At 36.3% G+C, this 17088-nt stretch overlaps 1 protein-coding gene across 9 annotated transcripts in view; it reads left to right on the forward strand.

The window, feature by feature from the left end:
• Positions 1–17088, forward strand: part of SENP7 (SUMO specific peptidase 7) — a 152454-nt gene that overhangs the window by 102799 nt on the left and 32567 nt on the right. For 8 of the 9 annotated variants that reach the window (XM_057545771.1, XM_057545776.1, XM_057545777.1 and 5 more), the window contains 4 exons: positions 9462–9643; positions 11421–11760; positions 12591–12748; positions 16002–16148. In XM_057545771.1, the coding sequence (XP_057401754.1) occupies positions 9462–9643; positions 11421–11760; positions 12591–12748; positions 16002–16148 (827 nt within the window). The remainder of the gene's footprint in view (positions 1–9461; positions 9644–11420; positions 11761–12590; positions 12749–16001; positions 16149–17088) is intronic. The other variant, XM_057545773.1, reaches the window with a different exon arrangement.

Consider the following 17088-nt stretch of genomic DNA (forward strand, 5'->3'; position numbering starts at 1 on the left):
GACAGACAGCACTGTATAAGTTTAAGGTGTACAGCGTAATGATTTGACTTACATACATCATGAAATGATTATCACAGTGAATTTAGTGAGCATCCTTCTTCTCATATAGATACAGAATTAAAGAAATAGAAAAAAAATTTTCCTTGTGATGAGAACTCTTAGGATTTACTATCCTAACAACTTTCTTATATAACACACAGCAGTGTTAATTATATTTATCATGTTATACATTATATCCCTAGAACTTATTTATCTTATAACAGGAAGTTTGTACATGTTGACTGCCGTCTTGCAATTCTGCCTCCCCTGCCTCTGATAACCACAAATCTTATCTCTTTTTCTGAGTTTCTTTGTTTTTGAATTATAATTGACCTACAACATTATGTTAGTTCCTGTTACATGACATAGTAATTCAATATTTCTATACATTTCAGAATGATCACGATAAGTCTAGTTATGATCTGTCACCATACAAAGATATTACATAGTTATTGACTATATTCCCCACACTAGATATACTTTTCTTTTGTAGTACATTAAGTTTGCCTTGTAGAATTTGCTTTTTTGAATATAATACATTGGAAATATTTAACATCTTTTTTTTATAGGAATTTGTTAGCTCTTTAATTTTATATGCTAGTAATATTTGTAAGTTAAATTGTATTTGTTATCAGGTAGAGTCTTGTTTTTACAATGTCTAGCTCTACCTAATAAATTTATTCCTGTTTCCCATGTGATAGTCTTGGCCCATGTGCAATTAGTAAACTGTTAGAAGGAAAACTCCTGTGTAATAGAGTTTTTTTCAAGCTCTATTTCTTTCATCAGGTTCTTTTTAACTTTCAGTTTTATATTTATTATAGCTGATTAACAATGTTGTGCTAGTTTCAGATATGCAACAAAGTGATTCAGTTATACGTATACATGTATCTATTATTTTTCAAATTCTTTTCCCAATTAGGTTGTTACAGAATATTGAGGAGAATTCCCTGTGCTGTACAGTAGGTCCTTGTTGGTTATTCATTTTAAATACAGCAGTGTGTACATGTCAGTCCCACACTCCCTAACTGTCCCCCGACCCACACCCTTCCCCCCCGGTAACCATAAGTTTGTTCTCTAAGTCTGTGAGTCTGTTTCTGTTTTGTAAATAAGTTCATTTGTATCATTTTTTTTTTTTTAGATTCTGCATATAAGCGATATCATACCATATTTCTCTTTCTCTGTCTGACTTACTTCACTCAGTATGACAGTCTCTAGGTCCATCCATGTTGCTGTGAATGGCAATTACTTCATTCTTTTTAATGGCTGAGTAGTATTCCATTGCATATATGTACCACATCTTCTTTATCCATTCTTCTATCAATGGACATTTAGGTTGTTTCCATGTCTTGGCTATTGTAAACAGCGCTGTAATGAATATTGGGGTGCATATATCCTTTTGGACCATATTTTACTCTGGGTATATGCCCAGGAGTGGGATTGCAGGACTATGTGGTAGCTCTATTTTTGGCTTCTTAGGGAATTTCCATACTGTTCGCCATAGTGGCTGCACCAATTTACATTCTCACCAATAGTGTAGGAGGGTTCCCTTCTCTCTACACCCTCTCCAGCATTTATTGTTTGTGGATTTTTTCATGATCGCCATTCTGACTGGTGTGAGGTGACATCTCATTGTACTTTTAATTTGCATTTCTCTAATAATTATCAATGTTGAACATCTTTTCATGTGCCTCTTGCCCATCTTTGGAGAAATGTCTATTTAGGTCTTCTGCCCATTTTTGATTAGGTTGTTTGTTTTGATGATATTAAGCCACATGAGCTGTTTGTAAATTTTGGAGACTAATCCCTTGTTGGTCACATCATTTGCAAATACTTTCTCCCATTCTGAGGGTTGTCTTTTCTTCTTGTTTATGGTTTCCTTTGCTATGCAAAAACTTTTGAGTTTAATTAGGTCTCATTTGTTTATTTTTGTTTTTATTTCCATTACCCTGGGAGACAGATCGAAAAAGATACTGCCGTGATTTATATCTGAGAGTGTTCATCCTATGTTTTCCTCTAAGTTTTTATAGTGTCCAGTCTCACATTTAGGTCTTTAATCCATTTTGAATTTATTTTTGTGTATGGTGTTAAAGAATGTTCTAATTTAATTTTTTTAACATGTAGCTGTCCGGTTTTCCTAGCACCATTTATTGAAGAGACTGTCTTTTCCTAGCACCATTTATTGAAGAGACTGTCTTTTCTCCATTATATAGTCTTGCCTCCTTTGTCATGGATTAATTGACCATAGGTGCGTGGGTTTATTTCTGGGCTTTCTATCCTATTCCATTGATCTGTATTTCTATTTTTGTGCTAGTACCATACTGTTTTGATGACTATAGCTTTGTAGTATAGTCTGAAGTCAGGGAGCCTGACTCCTCCAGCTCCATTTTTCTTTCTCAAGATTGCTTTGGCTATTCTGGGTCTTTTGTGTCTCCATACAAATTTTTAAGATTTTTTTGTTCTAGTTATGTGAAAAATGCCATTGGTAATTTGATAGGGATTGCACTGAATCTGTAGATTGCCTTGGTTAGTATAAGCATTTTGACAATATTGATTCTTCCAGTCCAAGAACATGGTATATCTTTCGACCTGTTTGTGTCGTCTTTGATTTCTTTCATCAGTGTCTTATAGTTTTTGGAGTACAGGTCTTTTGTCTTCTTAGGTAGGTTTGTTCCTAGGTGTTTTATTCTTTTTGATGTGATGGTAAATGGGATTGTTTCTTCAATTTCTCTTTCTGATCTTTCGTTGTTAGTGTATAGAAATGCAACAGATTTCTGTGTATTAATTTTGTAACCTGCAACTTTATCAAATTCATTGATGAGCTCTAGTAGTTTTCTGGTAGCATCTTTAGGATTTTCTATGTATAGTATCATGTCATCTGTAAACAGTGAAAATTTAACTTCTTCTTTTCCAATTTAGAGTCCTTTTATTTTTTTTTCTTCTCTGATTGCTGTAGCTAGGACTTCAAAAACTATGTTGAAAGTGGCAAGAGTGGACATCCTTGTCTTGTTCCTGATCTTTGAGGAAATGCTTTTAGCTTTTCACTGTTGAGTATGATGTTAGCTGTAGGTTTGTCATATATGGTATGACCATATGTTGAGGTATGTTCCCTCTATGCCCACTTTCTGGAGAGTTTTTATCATAAATGGGTGCTGAATTTTGTCAAAAGCTTTTTCTGCATCTAATGAGATGATCATATGATTTTTATTCTTCAGTTTGTTGATGTGGTGTATCATATTGACTGATTTGCAGGCATTGAAAAATCCTTCCATCCCTAGGATAAATCCCACTTGATCATGGTGTATGATCCTTTTAATGTGTTGTTGGATTCGGAATGCTAGTATTCTGTTGAGGATTTTTGCATCTATATTCATCAATGATATTGGCCTGTAATTTTCTTTTTTTTTTTGTAGTATATTTGTCTGGTTTTGGTAACAGAATGAATTTGGGAGTTTTCCTTCCTCTGCAATTTTTTGGAACAATTTCAGAAGGATAGCTGTTAGCTCTTCTCTAAATGTTGAATAGAATTCGCCTGTGAAGCCATCTGGTCCTGAACTTTTGTTTGTTGGGAGTTTTTAAATCACAGTTTGAATTTCATTACTTGTGATTGGTCTGTTCATAATTTCTATTTCTTCCTGGTTCAGTCTTGGGAGAGTGTACCTTTCTAAGAATTTGTCCATTTCTTCCAGGTTGTCCGTTTTATAGCCCTATAGATGCTCTCTTATGATCCTTTGTATTTCTGTAGTGTCAGTTGTAACTTCTCCTTTTTCATTTCTAATTTTATTGGTTTGAATCCTCCCTTTTTTTCTTGATGAGTCTGGCTAAAGGTTTATTAATTTTGTTTATCTTCTCAAAGAACCAGCTTTTAGTTTCATTAATCTTTGCTATTGTTTTCTTTTTCTCTGTTTCATTTATTTCTTCTCTGGTCTGTATGATTTCTTTCCTTCTATTAGCTTTAGGTTTTGCTTGTTTTTCTTTCTCTAGTTGCTTTAGGTGTAAGGTTAGGTTGTTCATTTGAGATTTTTCTTGTTTCCTGAGGTAAACTTGTATTGCTATAGAACTGCTTTTGCTGCATCCCATAGGTTTTGGATCATTGTGCTTTGTTTTCATTTGTCTCTAGGTATTTTTTGATTTCCTCTTTGACTTCTTCAGTGATCCATTGGCTGTTTAGTAGCATATTGTTTAGCCTCTATGTGTTTGTGTTTTTGACACTTGTTTTCTTTTTCTTTTTTCTTCTTTTTAAATTTATTTATTTATTTTTGGCTGTGTTGGGTCTTCGTTGCTGCACACGGGCTTTCTCTAGTTGTGGCAAGTGTGGGCTACTCTTCGTTGTGGTGTGTGGGCTTCTCTTGTTGTGGAGCATGGGCTCTATGTGCATGGGCTTTAGTAGTTGTTGCACACAGGCTCAGTAGTTGTGGCTCGTGAGCTCTAGAGCACAGGCTCAGTAGTTGTGGTATGTGGGCTTAGTTGCTCCGTGGCATGTGGGATCTTCCTGGACCAGGGCTTGAACCCATGTCCCTTGCATTGGCATGCGGGTTCTTATCCACTGAGCCACCAGGGAATTCCCTACAGTTTTTGTCTTGTAATTTACTTCTGATCTCATAGCGTTGTGGTCGGAAAAGATGCTTGATAATGATTTCAATTTTCTTAAATTTACCAAGGCTCTCTGTGGCCCAGCATGTGGTCAGTCCTGGAGAATATTCCATGTGCACATGACAAGAATGTGTATTCTGCTGCTTTTGGATGGAATGCTTTATAAATATCAGTTAAGTCCATCTGATCTAATGTGTCATTTAAGGCCTGTGTTTCCTTATTGATTTTCTGTCTGGATGATGTGTCCATTGATGAAAGTAGAGTGTTAAAGTCCTCAGTATTATTGTGTTACTGTCATTTTCCCTTTCATGGCTGTTAGCATTTGCCTTATATATTGAGGTGCTCCTATGTTGGGTGCATATATATTTACAATTGTTACATCTTCTTTTTGGATTGATCCCTTGATCATTATGTAGTGTCCTTCTTTGTCTCTTATACAGTCTTTATTTTAAAGTCTACTTTGTCTGATATGAGTATTGCTACTGCAGCTTTCTTTTGATCTCCATTTGCATTGAATACCTTTTTCCATCCTCTCACTTTCAGTCTATATGTGTCCCTAGGTCTGAAGTGGGTTTCTTGCAGACAGCATATGTATGGGTCTTGCTTTTGTATCCATTCAGCCAGTCTTTATGTCTTTTGATTGGAGCATTTAGTCCATTTACATTTAAGGTAATTATCGATATGTAAGTTCCTATTGCCATTTTCTTAATTGTTTTGGGTTTGTTTTTGTAGGTCTTTTTTCTTCCCTTCCTCTCTTGTTCTCTTTTCCTCTGGTTTGATGACCATCTTTAGTGTTGTGTTTGGGTTGCTTTTTCTTTTTCTTTGTGTGTGTGTGTGTGTGAGTGTATCTATTGTAGTTTTTGGGTTTGCTATTCCCATGAGGTTTTGATATAGTAGTCTGTATATGTACAAGGTTGTTTTAAGTTGCTGGTGTCTTTCCTGCCTAGAGAAGTTTCTTTAGCATTTGTTGCAAAGCTGGTCTGGTGGTGCTGAACTGTCGTAGCTTTTGCTTGTCTGTGAAGCTTTTGAATGAGAGTCTTGCTGGGTAGAATATTCTTGGTTGTAGGTTCTTCCCTTTCATCACTTTTAATATATCATGCCACTCCCTTCTGGCCTGTAGAGTTTTAGCTGAAAAGTCAGCTGATAACCTTATGTGAGTTCCCTTGTATGTTACTTGTCGTTTTTCCCTTGTTACTTTTAATATTTTTTTCTTTATCTTTAATTCTCTTCAGTTTGATTACTATGTGTCTCATTGTGTTTCTTCTTGGGTTTATCCTGCCTGGGACTCTCTGCTCTTCCTGGACTTGGGTGAATGTTTCCTTTCCCATGTTAGGGAAGTTTTCAGCAATTATCTCTTCAAATTATTTCTCAAGTCCTTTCTGTCTCTCTTCTCCTTCTGGGACCCCTATAATGTGAATGTTGGTGTGTTTAATGTTGTCCCAGAGGTCTCTTAGACTGTCATTTCTTTTCATTCTTTTTTTTTATTCTGTTCCACGGCAGTGATTTCCACCATTCTGTCTTCCAGGTCACTTATCTGTTCTTCTACCTCAGTTATTCTGCTATTGATTCCTTCTAGTATATTTTTCATTTCAGTTATTGTATTGTTCACCTCTGTTTGTTTGTTCTTTAGTTCTTCTAAGTCTTTGTTAAACATTTCTTGCATCTTCTCCATCCTTGCCTCCATTCTTTTTCCTTGATCCTGCATCTTCTTCAGTATCATTATTCTGAATTCTTTTTCTGGAAGGTTTTTTATCTCCACTTCAGTTGTTTTTCTGGGATTTTATCTTGTTCCTTCATCTGGGAAATATACTTTTGCCATTTCATTTTGTCTAATTTTCTTTCTTTCTTTTTTTAAAAAATAAATGTATGTATGTATGTATGTATGTATGTATGTGTGTATTTATTTATTAATTTATTTATGGCTGCATTCGGTCTTTGTTGGTGAGCACAGGCTTTTTCTAGTTGGGGCGAGGGGGGCTACTCTTCATTGTGGTGCATGGGCTTCCCATTGCGGTGGCTTCTCTTGTTGAGGAGCATGGGCTCTAGCCATATGGGCTTCAGTAGTTTTGGCATGCGGGCTCAGTAGTTGTGGCTCACGGGCTCTAGAGTGTAGGCTCAATAGTTGTGGCACACGGGTTTAGTTGCTTCGTGGCATGTGGGGTCTTCCCGGACCAGGGCTTGAACCCGTTCCCCTGCATTGGCAGGCGGATTCTTAACCACTGCGCCACCAGGGAAGTCCTTATTTTGTCTAATTTTCTGTGATTGTGGATTTCGTTCCGCAGGCTGCAGGATTGTAGTTCTTCTTGCTTCTGCTCTCTGCCCTCTGGTGGGTGAGGCTATTTAAGAGGCTTCTACAAGCTTCCTGATGGGAGGGACTGGTGGTGGGTGGAGGTGTGTCTCATCCTTCTGGTGGGTAGGGTTGTGCTCAGTAAAACTTTAATCCGCTTGTCTGATGGTGGGTAGGGCTGGGTTCTCACCCTATTGGTTGTTTGGCCTGAGGTGACCCAGTACTGGAGCCTACAAGCTGTTTGGTGGGGCTAATGGTGGCCTCTGGGTGGGCTCCCGCCAGTGGGTACTTCCCAGAACTGCTGGTTCCAGTGTCCTTTTCCCCACAGTGAGCCCTAGCCACCACCCGCTTCCACAGGACACCCTTCAGTAATAGCAGGGAGGTCTGGCCCAGTCTCTTACAGTGTCACTCCTTTTTTCCCTGGATCCTGGTGTGCACGAGACTTTGCATGTGCTCTCCAAGAGTGGAGTTTCTGTTTCTCCCAGTCCTGTGGACGTCCTTTGATCAAACCCCACTAGCCTTCAAAGCTAGATTCTCTGGGGACTGCTCCTTCTGTTGTTGGACTCCCAGGCTGGGAAGCCTGATGTGGGGCTCGGAACTCTCACTCCTGTGGGATAACTTCTGTGGTATAATTGTTTTCCACTTTTGGGTCACCCACTTGGCGGGTATAGGATTTGAGTTTATTGCTGTTGCTCCCCTCCTACCATCTTGCTGTGGCCTCCTCTTTGTCTTTGGATGTAGGGTATTCTTTTTTTGGTAGGTTCCAGCGTTTTTTTGTCCCTGGTCGTTCAGCAGTTAGTTGTGATTTTGGTGTTTTCATAAAAAGGGGATGTGCTCGCGTCCTTCTACTTCGCCATCTTGAGCTAATCCCTCTTCAGGTTTTGCTGTAGCATTTATATTTAGAAATTATAGCTTGATACGGTATTTATAAGTAGAAATTGTCTTTGACTACCTTTACAGTTTACAGAATTACAAATAAAATTTATTGTGCTTTTCAAAATACTGTGTTGATAATTTAGGGGTAGTTTATTTTCCTGGGGGGAGGGAGTTAAGAGAGTTGTCTTTGGAAATTGGAAGACTGTTGACAGTCTTGGAGTTTTTGCCCTCAGTCCCATCCCCATGCCTGCCTTTTAAACAAAGACAAAGAGAAATTATGAATGTTAGTCATTAGATGTTTATAAAGGTAGAGTAAGAGCAAGAATAGTTTGAAGAGAAGGTGTATAGTGTTGAAGAACTTTGAGTGAATGGAGAGGTCAGGCCATTCAGTGTTACATAGATTTTTTTTTTTTTTTAAAATAGAGGGAAGGATTTTTAATTAATTAATTAATTAATTTTTGGCTGTGTTGGGTCTTCGTTTCGTGCGAGGGCTTTCTCTAGTTGTGGCAAGCGGGGGCCACTCTTCATCGCGGTGCGCGGGCCTTTCACTATCACGGCCTCTCTTGTTGCGGGGCACAGGCTCCAGACGCGCAGGCTCAGTAGTTGTGGCTCACGGGCCTAGTTGCTCCGCAGCATGTGGGATCTTCCCAGACCAGGGCTCGAACCTGTGTCCCCTGCATTGGCAGGCAGATTCTCAACCACTGCGCCACCAGGGAAGCCCCTAGATTTTAAGTTATGAATTCAAGCAAGCTGCTTTGGGACTTGCTTTATGTGAACTCTGAGTTGGTACTTGTATGGTGTAGATTCAGAAAGCAAAATAATTCAGTATAACCTTCAGTTAGTTAGGATAACCCTCAGTTAGTTAGGTAGAACCTTTTGGAAAGTATTTTTGTACAGCACATGTATTTGATAACTGAAATACTAAGCAGGTTTGTTAATACGTGTATGGGTTTCAAAATAATGCTTTTTTGACTTAAAAAAGGGAGTACTTCCTTTTCTGTAGGGTAATAAATTTATTGGAGATTTAAAATTATAGGGTCTTGATTTTTTTTAAAAAAGAAATAAACTGTGAAGGAAATTGTTAGCCTTATGAATGATTATTTATCACAGTCACCTGCTGAGGAAAGGTATTTTTGCTCCTTTTAAAAGAGCAGTGATCAATACTCTACTCTTTCAAATTATTGTCCCTTTTCATTTAAAAAATACGTATATATAAAACTTACATTTTAAAAAGACAACTAATTGCTAAATTAGTTGTAATTTCTAAATTAGTTGTAATTTCTCAAATCACAGTGAATTTAAAAAACATTTTAAGAGACTAACTTTCAAAATTTTATTAAGACTTTTTTTTTGTATCATAGTAAAATGCAGTTATGTGAAAAGGAAAAACATGGTTTGGTTGCTTTGCTTTGGTTACTAAAGAATACTACCTTTTAATATTTTTCCCATATCTTATATTTTTTGTACAATGAACATTTGCTTTGTGTATGCAGTTTAAAATGGGATATGTCTTTATATTCATCCATGTCAGTATGAGAATTTAGCAGTGGACTATGAAAAAACTAGCTTTGAAAGTAGTATAGTAATTTTGATGATTTTATTTGAGCTCTTCTAAATGGGATTCTTTCTTTACTTTTTGGTCATATTTATGTCTCTTCTGTTTTTTAAGACCTCAATAGGGGAAGTAGAGGTTGTGATCATCTTGAAGAGGGGAGCAGAAACAAGGATAATACATATTCTGATTCAAAAATGGAACCCACTCTGATTTCCAGGAAGAGAAAACAAAGGCTTAGAAGTAATTTACCTGGTTCTCTTAATCCTACTTCTTTGTATAAGTCAGCAGAGCAGACAGTAAGTAGAGGTATTTAGATGTCATATGAAATAATTTGTGCTATGATAAAAATGAATTGACTGTGGCCAAATAATGTTCTCCTGGCTTTCTGCTTTTATCATCATATTTCTTTCTTTTTTTTGCGTATTTTTTTGATTCTGTTTATTTTTTAAAAAATACTTTAAATACAACTTTTTTTTGTAGTAGTACAGTTATGGGAACAAATTTCAAATACAGTCATCACTCAGTATCTACATAGTATTGGTTCCAGGACCCTGCACATACCAAAATCCATAGATGCTTAAATCCCTTATATAAAATGGTATAATATTTGCATATAATCTACATCTTCCTGTATGTTTTAAATCATCTCTAGATTACTTATAATAACTAATACAATGTAAATGCTATGTAAATGGCTATAAATACAATGTAAATGCTATGTTAATAGTTGTCTCTTCATGGCAGATTCAAGTTTTGCCTTTTGTAAATTTCTGGAATTATTTTTCTGGAAATATTTACCATTTGCAGTTGGTGGAACCTGCGGTTGGTGGAACCTGTGCATACAGAGGGCTGACTGTATTATGAACAAGTAAAAAAGTTAAAAGTATTTCTCTTCTGATAACCAGCCCTTAGTTAGTAGTTTGATGTATGTCCTTCAGACCTGTTTCCTTTTTTCCCCCCCTTATTATAACCAAATACTATTCATACTGTCCAGTCAATTGCTTTTTCACTTGCTCTGTGAAATTATTACCTGACTTATTTTATCAGTAGTAATTTACTTCCAATTTCTATAGACTTCTCTTTTTCCAGAGTTTAGGGAATTTGTTGTAGAGAATTACCATACATACATTAATGCATACATTACCTATTTTCAAAGACTTAGTATGCAGTTAACAATAAAAGTATGAGGAGACAGCTTTTTGAGTCCTTTGATTCACAAGGCATTTCAGGACTTTGCTGTGCCTTTGAGTTATAATTATAAACATGATTTAGATTTATACAGTAATAGAGATGTGAAGGCAGTGATTGATTTTCATAATTTTTCATATTGTTATCCTCTTTTTTTTTAATTTTTTTTTTAATTTTTATTTTTTGGCTGTGTTGGGTCTTTGTTGCTGCGCGGGGGCTCTTCTGTAGTTGCGGGAAGCAGGGGCTACTCTTCCTTGTGGTGCGCTGGCCTCTCATTGAGTGGGTTCTCTTGTTGCAGAGCACGGGCTCTAGGCGCGGGCTTCAGTAGTTGTGGCTCATGGGCTCTAGAGCGCAGGCTCAGTAGTTGTGGCGCACGGACTTAGTTGCTCCGCGGCATGCGGGATCTTCCTGGACCAGGGCTCGAACCCGTGTCCCCTGCATTGGCAGGCGGACTCTTAACCACTGCGCCACCAGGGAAGCCCTGTTATCCTCTTAAGTTTTTAATTTTTTTGCTTTTTTGTTACTAAAGTCATATGATGTCAAATGGCCTCTTTTGCAAAATAAAACTGTAAAAAAAAATTCCTCTCATTTAAAGTTGACAAGACTGTGGGAGACCTCTGAGCCACTTGTAAATATGGGAGTTTCTCCTTCCCATCCTTTTGAAAAATGTTTAGGCATCTGACTGTACAGACCAAACTCTACATATTTGAGAGACACTGGCAAGAGTAATGTAGTATAATTGAGTAGTTTCTACCCCTATAGTTACAGAAATGATATAATATTTTTACTTTTATATTCTTCTTTAGGAATTTAAACTTAAAAAAACTCTTTATGTTAGCCAAATTTGAAAAATGCTAATTTTTGTATGCATTTATTTATGTTCAGAAAGAACAAGAAAATGACCCAACAGTATCCACTGAGTTGGAAAAGTCAAGTGAAAACTATCAGGAGGACCCAAAGCTGCTTGAAGAAATTATGCTTGAACCCATAGAAAGTGATTTTACTAAACTAGCCTCACTTTGTAGTCAGGAGTTGGCTTTGAGTGCTGCTCCCCAAATCACCTCTGAATGTTCAACCACTAAAACTTTTGAGAGCTCTATTCCTACTGATACTGTGGGGAATTGTCCTGTGGTCGAGAAGGATGAGAATGAATTGAACACGATAGAAAAACCTGTTTTAAGTGAACATAGTGAAGGGAACCAATCATTTATCTCTGCTGAACCAAGTAAGTAACATGAGGATAATAATTTTCTCTCCTCTACTTAGCTGTTTTCTTTCTCCTCTCAAACAAATTTTGCTAGGCAATAAGTTATTTATTACATCATTGTGGAATATATTAACTTCAGAAAAAAAAAGACTTGGGGTTTTGGGACTTCATTTATTTTGTAATATTGATTTAGGTAAGGAATAGAATACTTGGAAGCAGAAGTAATTTTTTTTTAGATTAGTGTACTGTAATCTCATCAGTAGTTTTTTATAAGTTTCTGTAAGGACCATTATTATTGTCATTTTGGTTGATTAAGCTGAAGTACAGAGCGTTTAAGTGCTGTTTAATTATTGTCATTAATTTTGATTTAATTAATTAATTAATTTTGATTTTCAATTTTCCAGTATTTGATGCAGTCACATGGTACAAAAAAGGTTCTAAAGGATATCCAGTGACTGGTCTCCCGCATCTTTTCCTAGCCATCCATTTTCCCCTCCTAAAAGCAACTAATGTAACAGGATTTAAAGTACAATTTAGAATGATGGCATAATACATTATTAGAACTAGAATTTGGTCCTAAGTTCTCCTCATGGCTGTATCCATTTTTAAATATCTTCGTCCTCCAGAAGGTAAGGTTGCAGGTAACTGCCAAATAATAGCGCTGACCTGGAAACATTGTATGCGACTAGTATAAATTAGATAATGAATGATAGGCCAGTTTCTAAATTGAATAAAGTTAGATGATTCAGTTCAGTGGGTTTATGAAAGATATATTGCACGAATTACAAAGTTCTCTTTTTATATATGATTATTGTGACACATTTAAAAAATACATTTTACCTTTTTAGTTGTTGTTTCCAGTGATGAAGAAGGACCCGTTGAACATAAAAGTTCAGAAATTCTTAAATTACAACCTAAGCAAGATCATGCCATCTCTAATGAAAGTGAGAGTACTTCTGAGCCAGCAATGTCAGAACTACCACAGATTACATGTGAATCTGTACGGGTAATTTATTTCTGTCTTCTCACAGATTAACAGTGAAATATACACTATTGGCTAATGACTATTTTTTGTTTCCGTCAAGCAGAATATTATATAAAAATTATGAATTTTCTTAGTTTGAATTTTGAGACAACTTTCATATTAGTTTGAGGGAAGTATGTAGTTGTCTTTATTTGAAGTGAAAGGCTTAATACCATTTTTCTTCTGGCCATTTTTATTTTTTCAGTCTAAATATTCTGAATTGAATATTTATTCTTCTCTTATGGTTCTCATTGGACATTTAAGTACTTTATCAAAACATTTTCTAGAATTAAACAGTTTCCAGTATTTGTCTGGTCTTACAGTACAATGGTGACTTGGAATTATTCCTTTTCCTCACATGCTATTAAGGCAGCATGATAGAGGAAAGAACCTGACTTCTGGAGATACACAGATCTATGTTCAAATACTGGCTCTGTCATTTGGGCAAGTCCCTTAACTTCCTTAGCCTGAGTTTCCTTATATGCTAAATGAGGATAATAACACCTAATTCACAAGATTATTTTTTGAGTATTAAGTGAAACAACATATGAAAGCATTTAGAACAGTGTTACAAACCTAACAGTTTGGTAAGTGCTTTGTCTCTTCCTCTTATAGAAAACAGTAAGTGGAAGTGTCTGTTGGTTTAATGTCAGCCAGTGGTGTTTTGACATACATATAGCTCTAAAGTAAGGTTCAAGTTATTTATTGTCAGTATTCATTCATATTATCAGCTCTGATTATCCTATATTAAAGAAGTGATTATCGGTAGACAACCAGTGCAGAATTATGGTTAACTTCTGTTGGTTGTTTTTGAATAATGTCAGAGGCTGTTATTCTATAGAGTGTGGTGAAGAATTTGGTCAGTTCCATGAAAACAGTCTGATGGGCTGATTAGTGTTTCACGGGTGTTTCTTTCTTTTTTTAAAAAAATTATTATTTATTTATTTATTTTTGGCTGCATCGGGTCTTATTTGCGTCATCTTCATTGAGGCATGCGGGATCTTTCATTGCGGCGCGTGAGCTTCCCTAGTTGTGGTGTGTGGGTTTTCTCTTCTCTCATTGTGGTGCGTAGGGTACAGGGTGCGTGGGTTCTGTAGTTTGCGGCACGTGAGCTCTCTAGTTGAGGCTCGTGAGCTCACTAGTTGTGGCGTGCGGGCTTAGTTGCCCTGCGGCATGTGGGATCTCAGTTCCCTGACCAGGGGTCGAGCCTGGGTCCCCTGCAGTGTAAGGTGGATTCTTTATCAATGGACCACCAGGGAAGTACCTCACCAGTGTTTCTATTGCATTTGGTACTCCATAGAGAGATTACCTCAGGAATTGTTTTCTGAATTTTTGTTAAAATGTAACAGTTGTTGCCCAGTTGGGCCAATAGCCCACTTGATGGCTTAGTTGTATTTGTAATTAAAACAGTGTTGATAATGAATTCAAAATTCTAAATGAATTACAGTTCCCTTGGCAGTGTATAAATTGACAATACAGTATGAAATGACTGTGTTAAAGGAAAATGACATCTCTTGTAGAACTGACAGCATATGATCACAGCGAAACAGCAAATAATGTAGAGATCTACCAAAATCTATAAGGCAGAATAAACCTCCACACCCTCCCTTGTTTCCAATTTTAAATGAAGTTATGAGAAACATAGATTGACCATTTTTAAGAGGCAGTTAGTCTTTACCAAATGTGAGGCCCAATAAGGAATTCTTTCTAATCCATCTTCTCACTTTATCACCTAAAACACACAGGCAGTTATTTGACTGATTAGAACCATCTGTAGTTGATTAGATTCCCCCTTTTTTACTTAGGGGAGAAGAAAAGTTCAGTAAGCAGTAAAAGCTGAGAATGATAAAGAAATTCTATTACGCAGGTAAATGGCATTGTGAGCTGGGTTAAAAATAATGAGTAATGTGCATGTTTCAGGTGAGGATTAATCACATTTTCTAGAGGTAGGAGGAGAGTGAGTACACATGCATAATTGCTCTAGTAGTAATTTATTTGGTTATTAGTGATGTTAAGGTTAAAGAGGGATAATGTGTAACAGCTAGGCAAATGTGGAGTGGAAAAAGTCATCTGAAAGCAGTGTAAAACTCCAAAGAGATGGTGGGAAATTGCTGCTGCTGATACTGCCTGGTAGTCTATTGTAATTTAAAAGCAGAGTTGTGAATTTTTTGAGCAGAAGTGGTATGATTTTTGAGGCTTTAGGCAGCTGGTTGGCTATCCTCAGCCATAGTGCATGTAGTAAAGTATATAGATTTGATGTAACAGACGGTTCTTAGGCACTTATATTCCTTCATTGCTCACTAAAAGTGCAATAGCTGAGAGCATTGTCTTGGTTTATGGAAGCGATTTTATGTGCTTGAAATAACCCTTGACCTGGAGTTAGAAACCTGCATTTGTCTTAGTTTTGCTTCTTACTAACTGCATTACCATGGGCAGGTCACTTAACCAATCCAAACATATATTAACTCTACTTATAAAATACAAAAAGAAAAAAAAAAAACTTGCCCCATGGGGTGGTTGTGGTGATTAAGAGAGATAATGTATTTAAAACCTCATTTTAAACTAAACATTATATAAATCTTAATTTATTTCTGTTGAGTTAAAAATGAATAAAGCCTATTAGAGAATACTGACTTTGAAATGGCTTTGATACAGAGGAGGATGTATTTCTGGAACTTAGGCCTATGGAATTAATTTAGGAGTCAGCATTTTAGAGTAATTTTCTCAAAGTAAACATACTTTAAAAAAAATTTATTTAATCTATTTAATTTTGGCTGCTTTGGGTCTTCATTGCTGCACGCTGGCTTTCTCTAGTTGCGGCGAGCGGGGGCTACTCTTCGTTGCTGTGCGCAGGCTTCTCATTGCGGTGGCTTCTCTTGTTGCAGAGCACTGGCTCTAGGCGAGTAAGCTTCAGTAGTTGTGGCACGTGGGCTCAGTAGTTGTGGCACATGGGCTTAGTTGCTCTGCGGCATGTGGGATCTTCCTGGACCAGGGCTCGAACCCGTGTCCCCTGCATTGGCAGGCAGATTCTTAACCAGTGCACCACCAGGGAAGTCCAACCATATACTTTTTAAGGAAAAAAATCTAGATAACTATTTCTTCACAGTAAGAACAGTGTAAAATCCTTCACAGATTCATTAATAGTAATTTAAAGAAGTATTTGACTTTGAAAATCATCGTCAGCATTTATATAATACTTAGGTTTATATGCATTTTATAATTTTTTCCTTGTTAGGCTTCATCTGAATTATGTCCATATAATCCTGTCATGGAAAACATTTCCTGTGTTATACCTAGTAATGAGATGGATCTACAACTGGATTTTATATTTACTTCTGTTTATATTGGTAAAGTAAAAGGAGCTCCTAAAGGTTGTGTTACAGTAAGTATATTTAATTTTTTTTTTTAGCTTTGCTTTTTGGACAAGGCATTTTCAGATTGTCTTCTCTTTTTTTAGTGCAAATGAAAATAGAATTGAGATTAATTTTATATAGGACATTTTGAATATGTCATTATACCTATTTTGAAACATGTCTTTAATTGTGAAATCTTGAAACCATAGAGGAATGCCCTAAAATCATATCTGTAATCTGACTACTCTAATGAGGATTATGTATGAAAAAAATCGTATGTAACATTGATATTCTTTGGGCTCTAAAACTTACTTGATGGTAAAGTAAATTTTTCTTTAGGGTATAGTTAATAGTAAAAAGAAGAAATCTCATTTTGATGGTTTAAATTGTTCTCCAGATTCCCAAACTTGTTATTTAAGGATCTCCAGGAATAGTTCCTATTCTATTTTTCCACTTCTTTTCAGTATTAACTCCTCACATTTTGTATATGAAAGCCATATTGGATTTTGCTCAGTTCTCTATATTTTCTCACTATTTTTCTGCCTGTTAAAATCTTTTAAGGCTTATCTGAAATACTTCCTCTTCCAGAAAACCTTTTCCTGATTTCTCCTTCCTAGCCATAATTAACTTCTCCTTTTACTATGTACTTACAGCACTTTGTTTGTACATCTGTTGTAGGATTTATTCTGTGTGTTTTTGTTTGTATTCTTGCCTAAACCTCTCCATTAGCCTTTAAGCATCTTGTGATGAAGAGTCGTGCTTTTATTACTCCCCTTTACACTTTACATAAATGGCTCAAACCTAAATAAGCACTTTTAAACATTAGTTGAATTGAATTGACTATGTCAGATTATAATTCAGGTATTTTCCTAGAAGTTTTGTTAATATTTCACTCTGTTATGGATAAAGCAGGGAATATAAAAATGGTAAGATATGATCTCTGCTTTCAAGGAACTTGTAGTCTAATGA

The sequence above is a fragment of the Balaenoptera acutorostrata genome, chromosome 4 (genome assembly GCF_949987535.1).
Source record: "Balaenoptera acutorostrata chromosome 4, mBalAcu1.1, whole genome shotgun sequence".
Lineage (NCBI taxonomy): Eukaryota > Metazoa > Chordata > Mammalia > Artiodactyla > Balaenopteridae > Balaenoptera > Balaenoptera acutorostrata.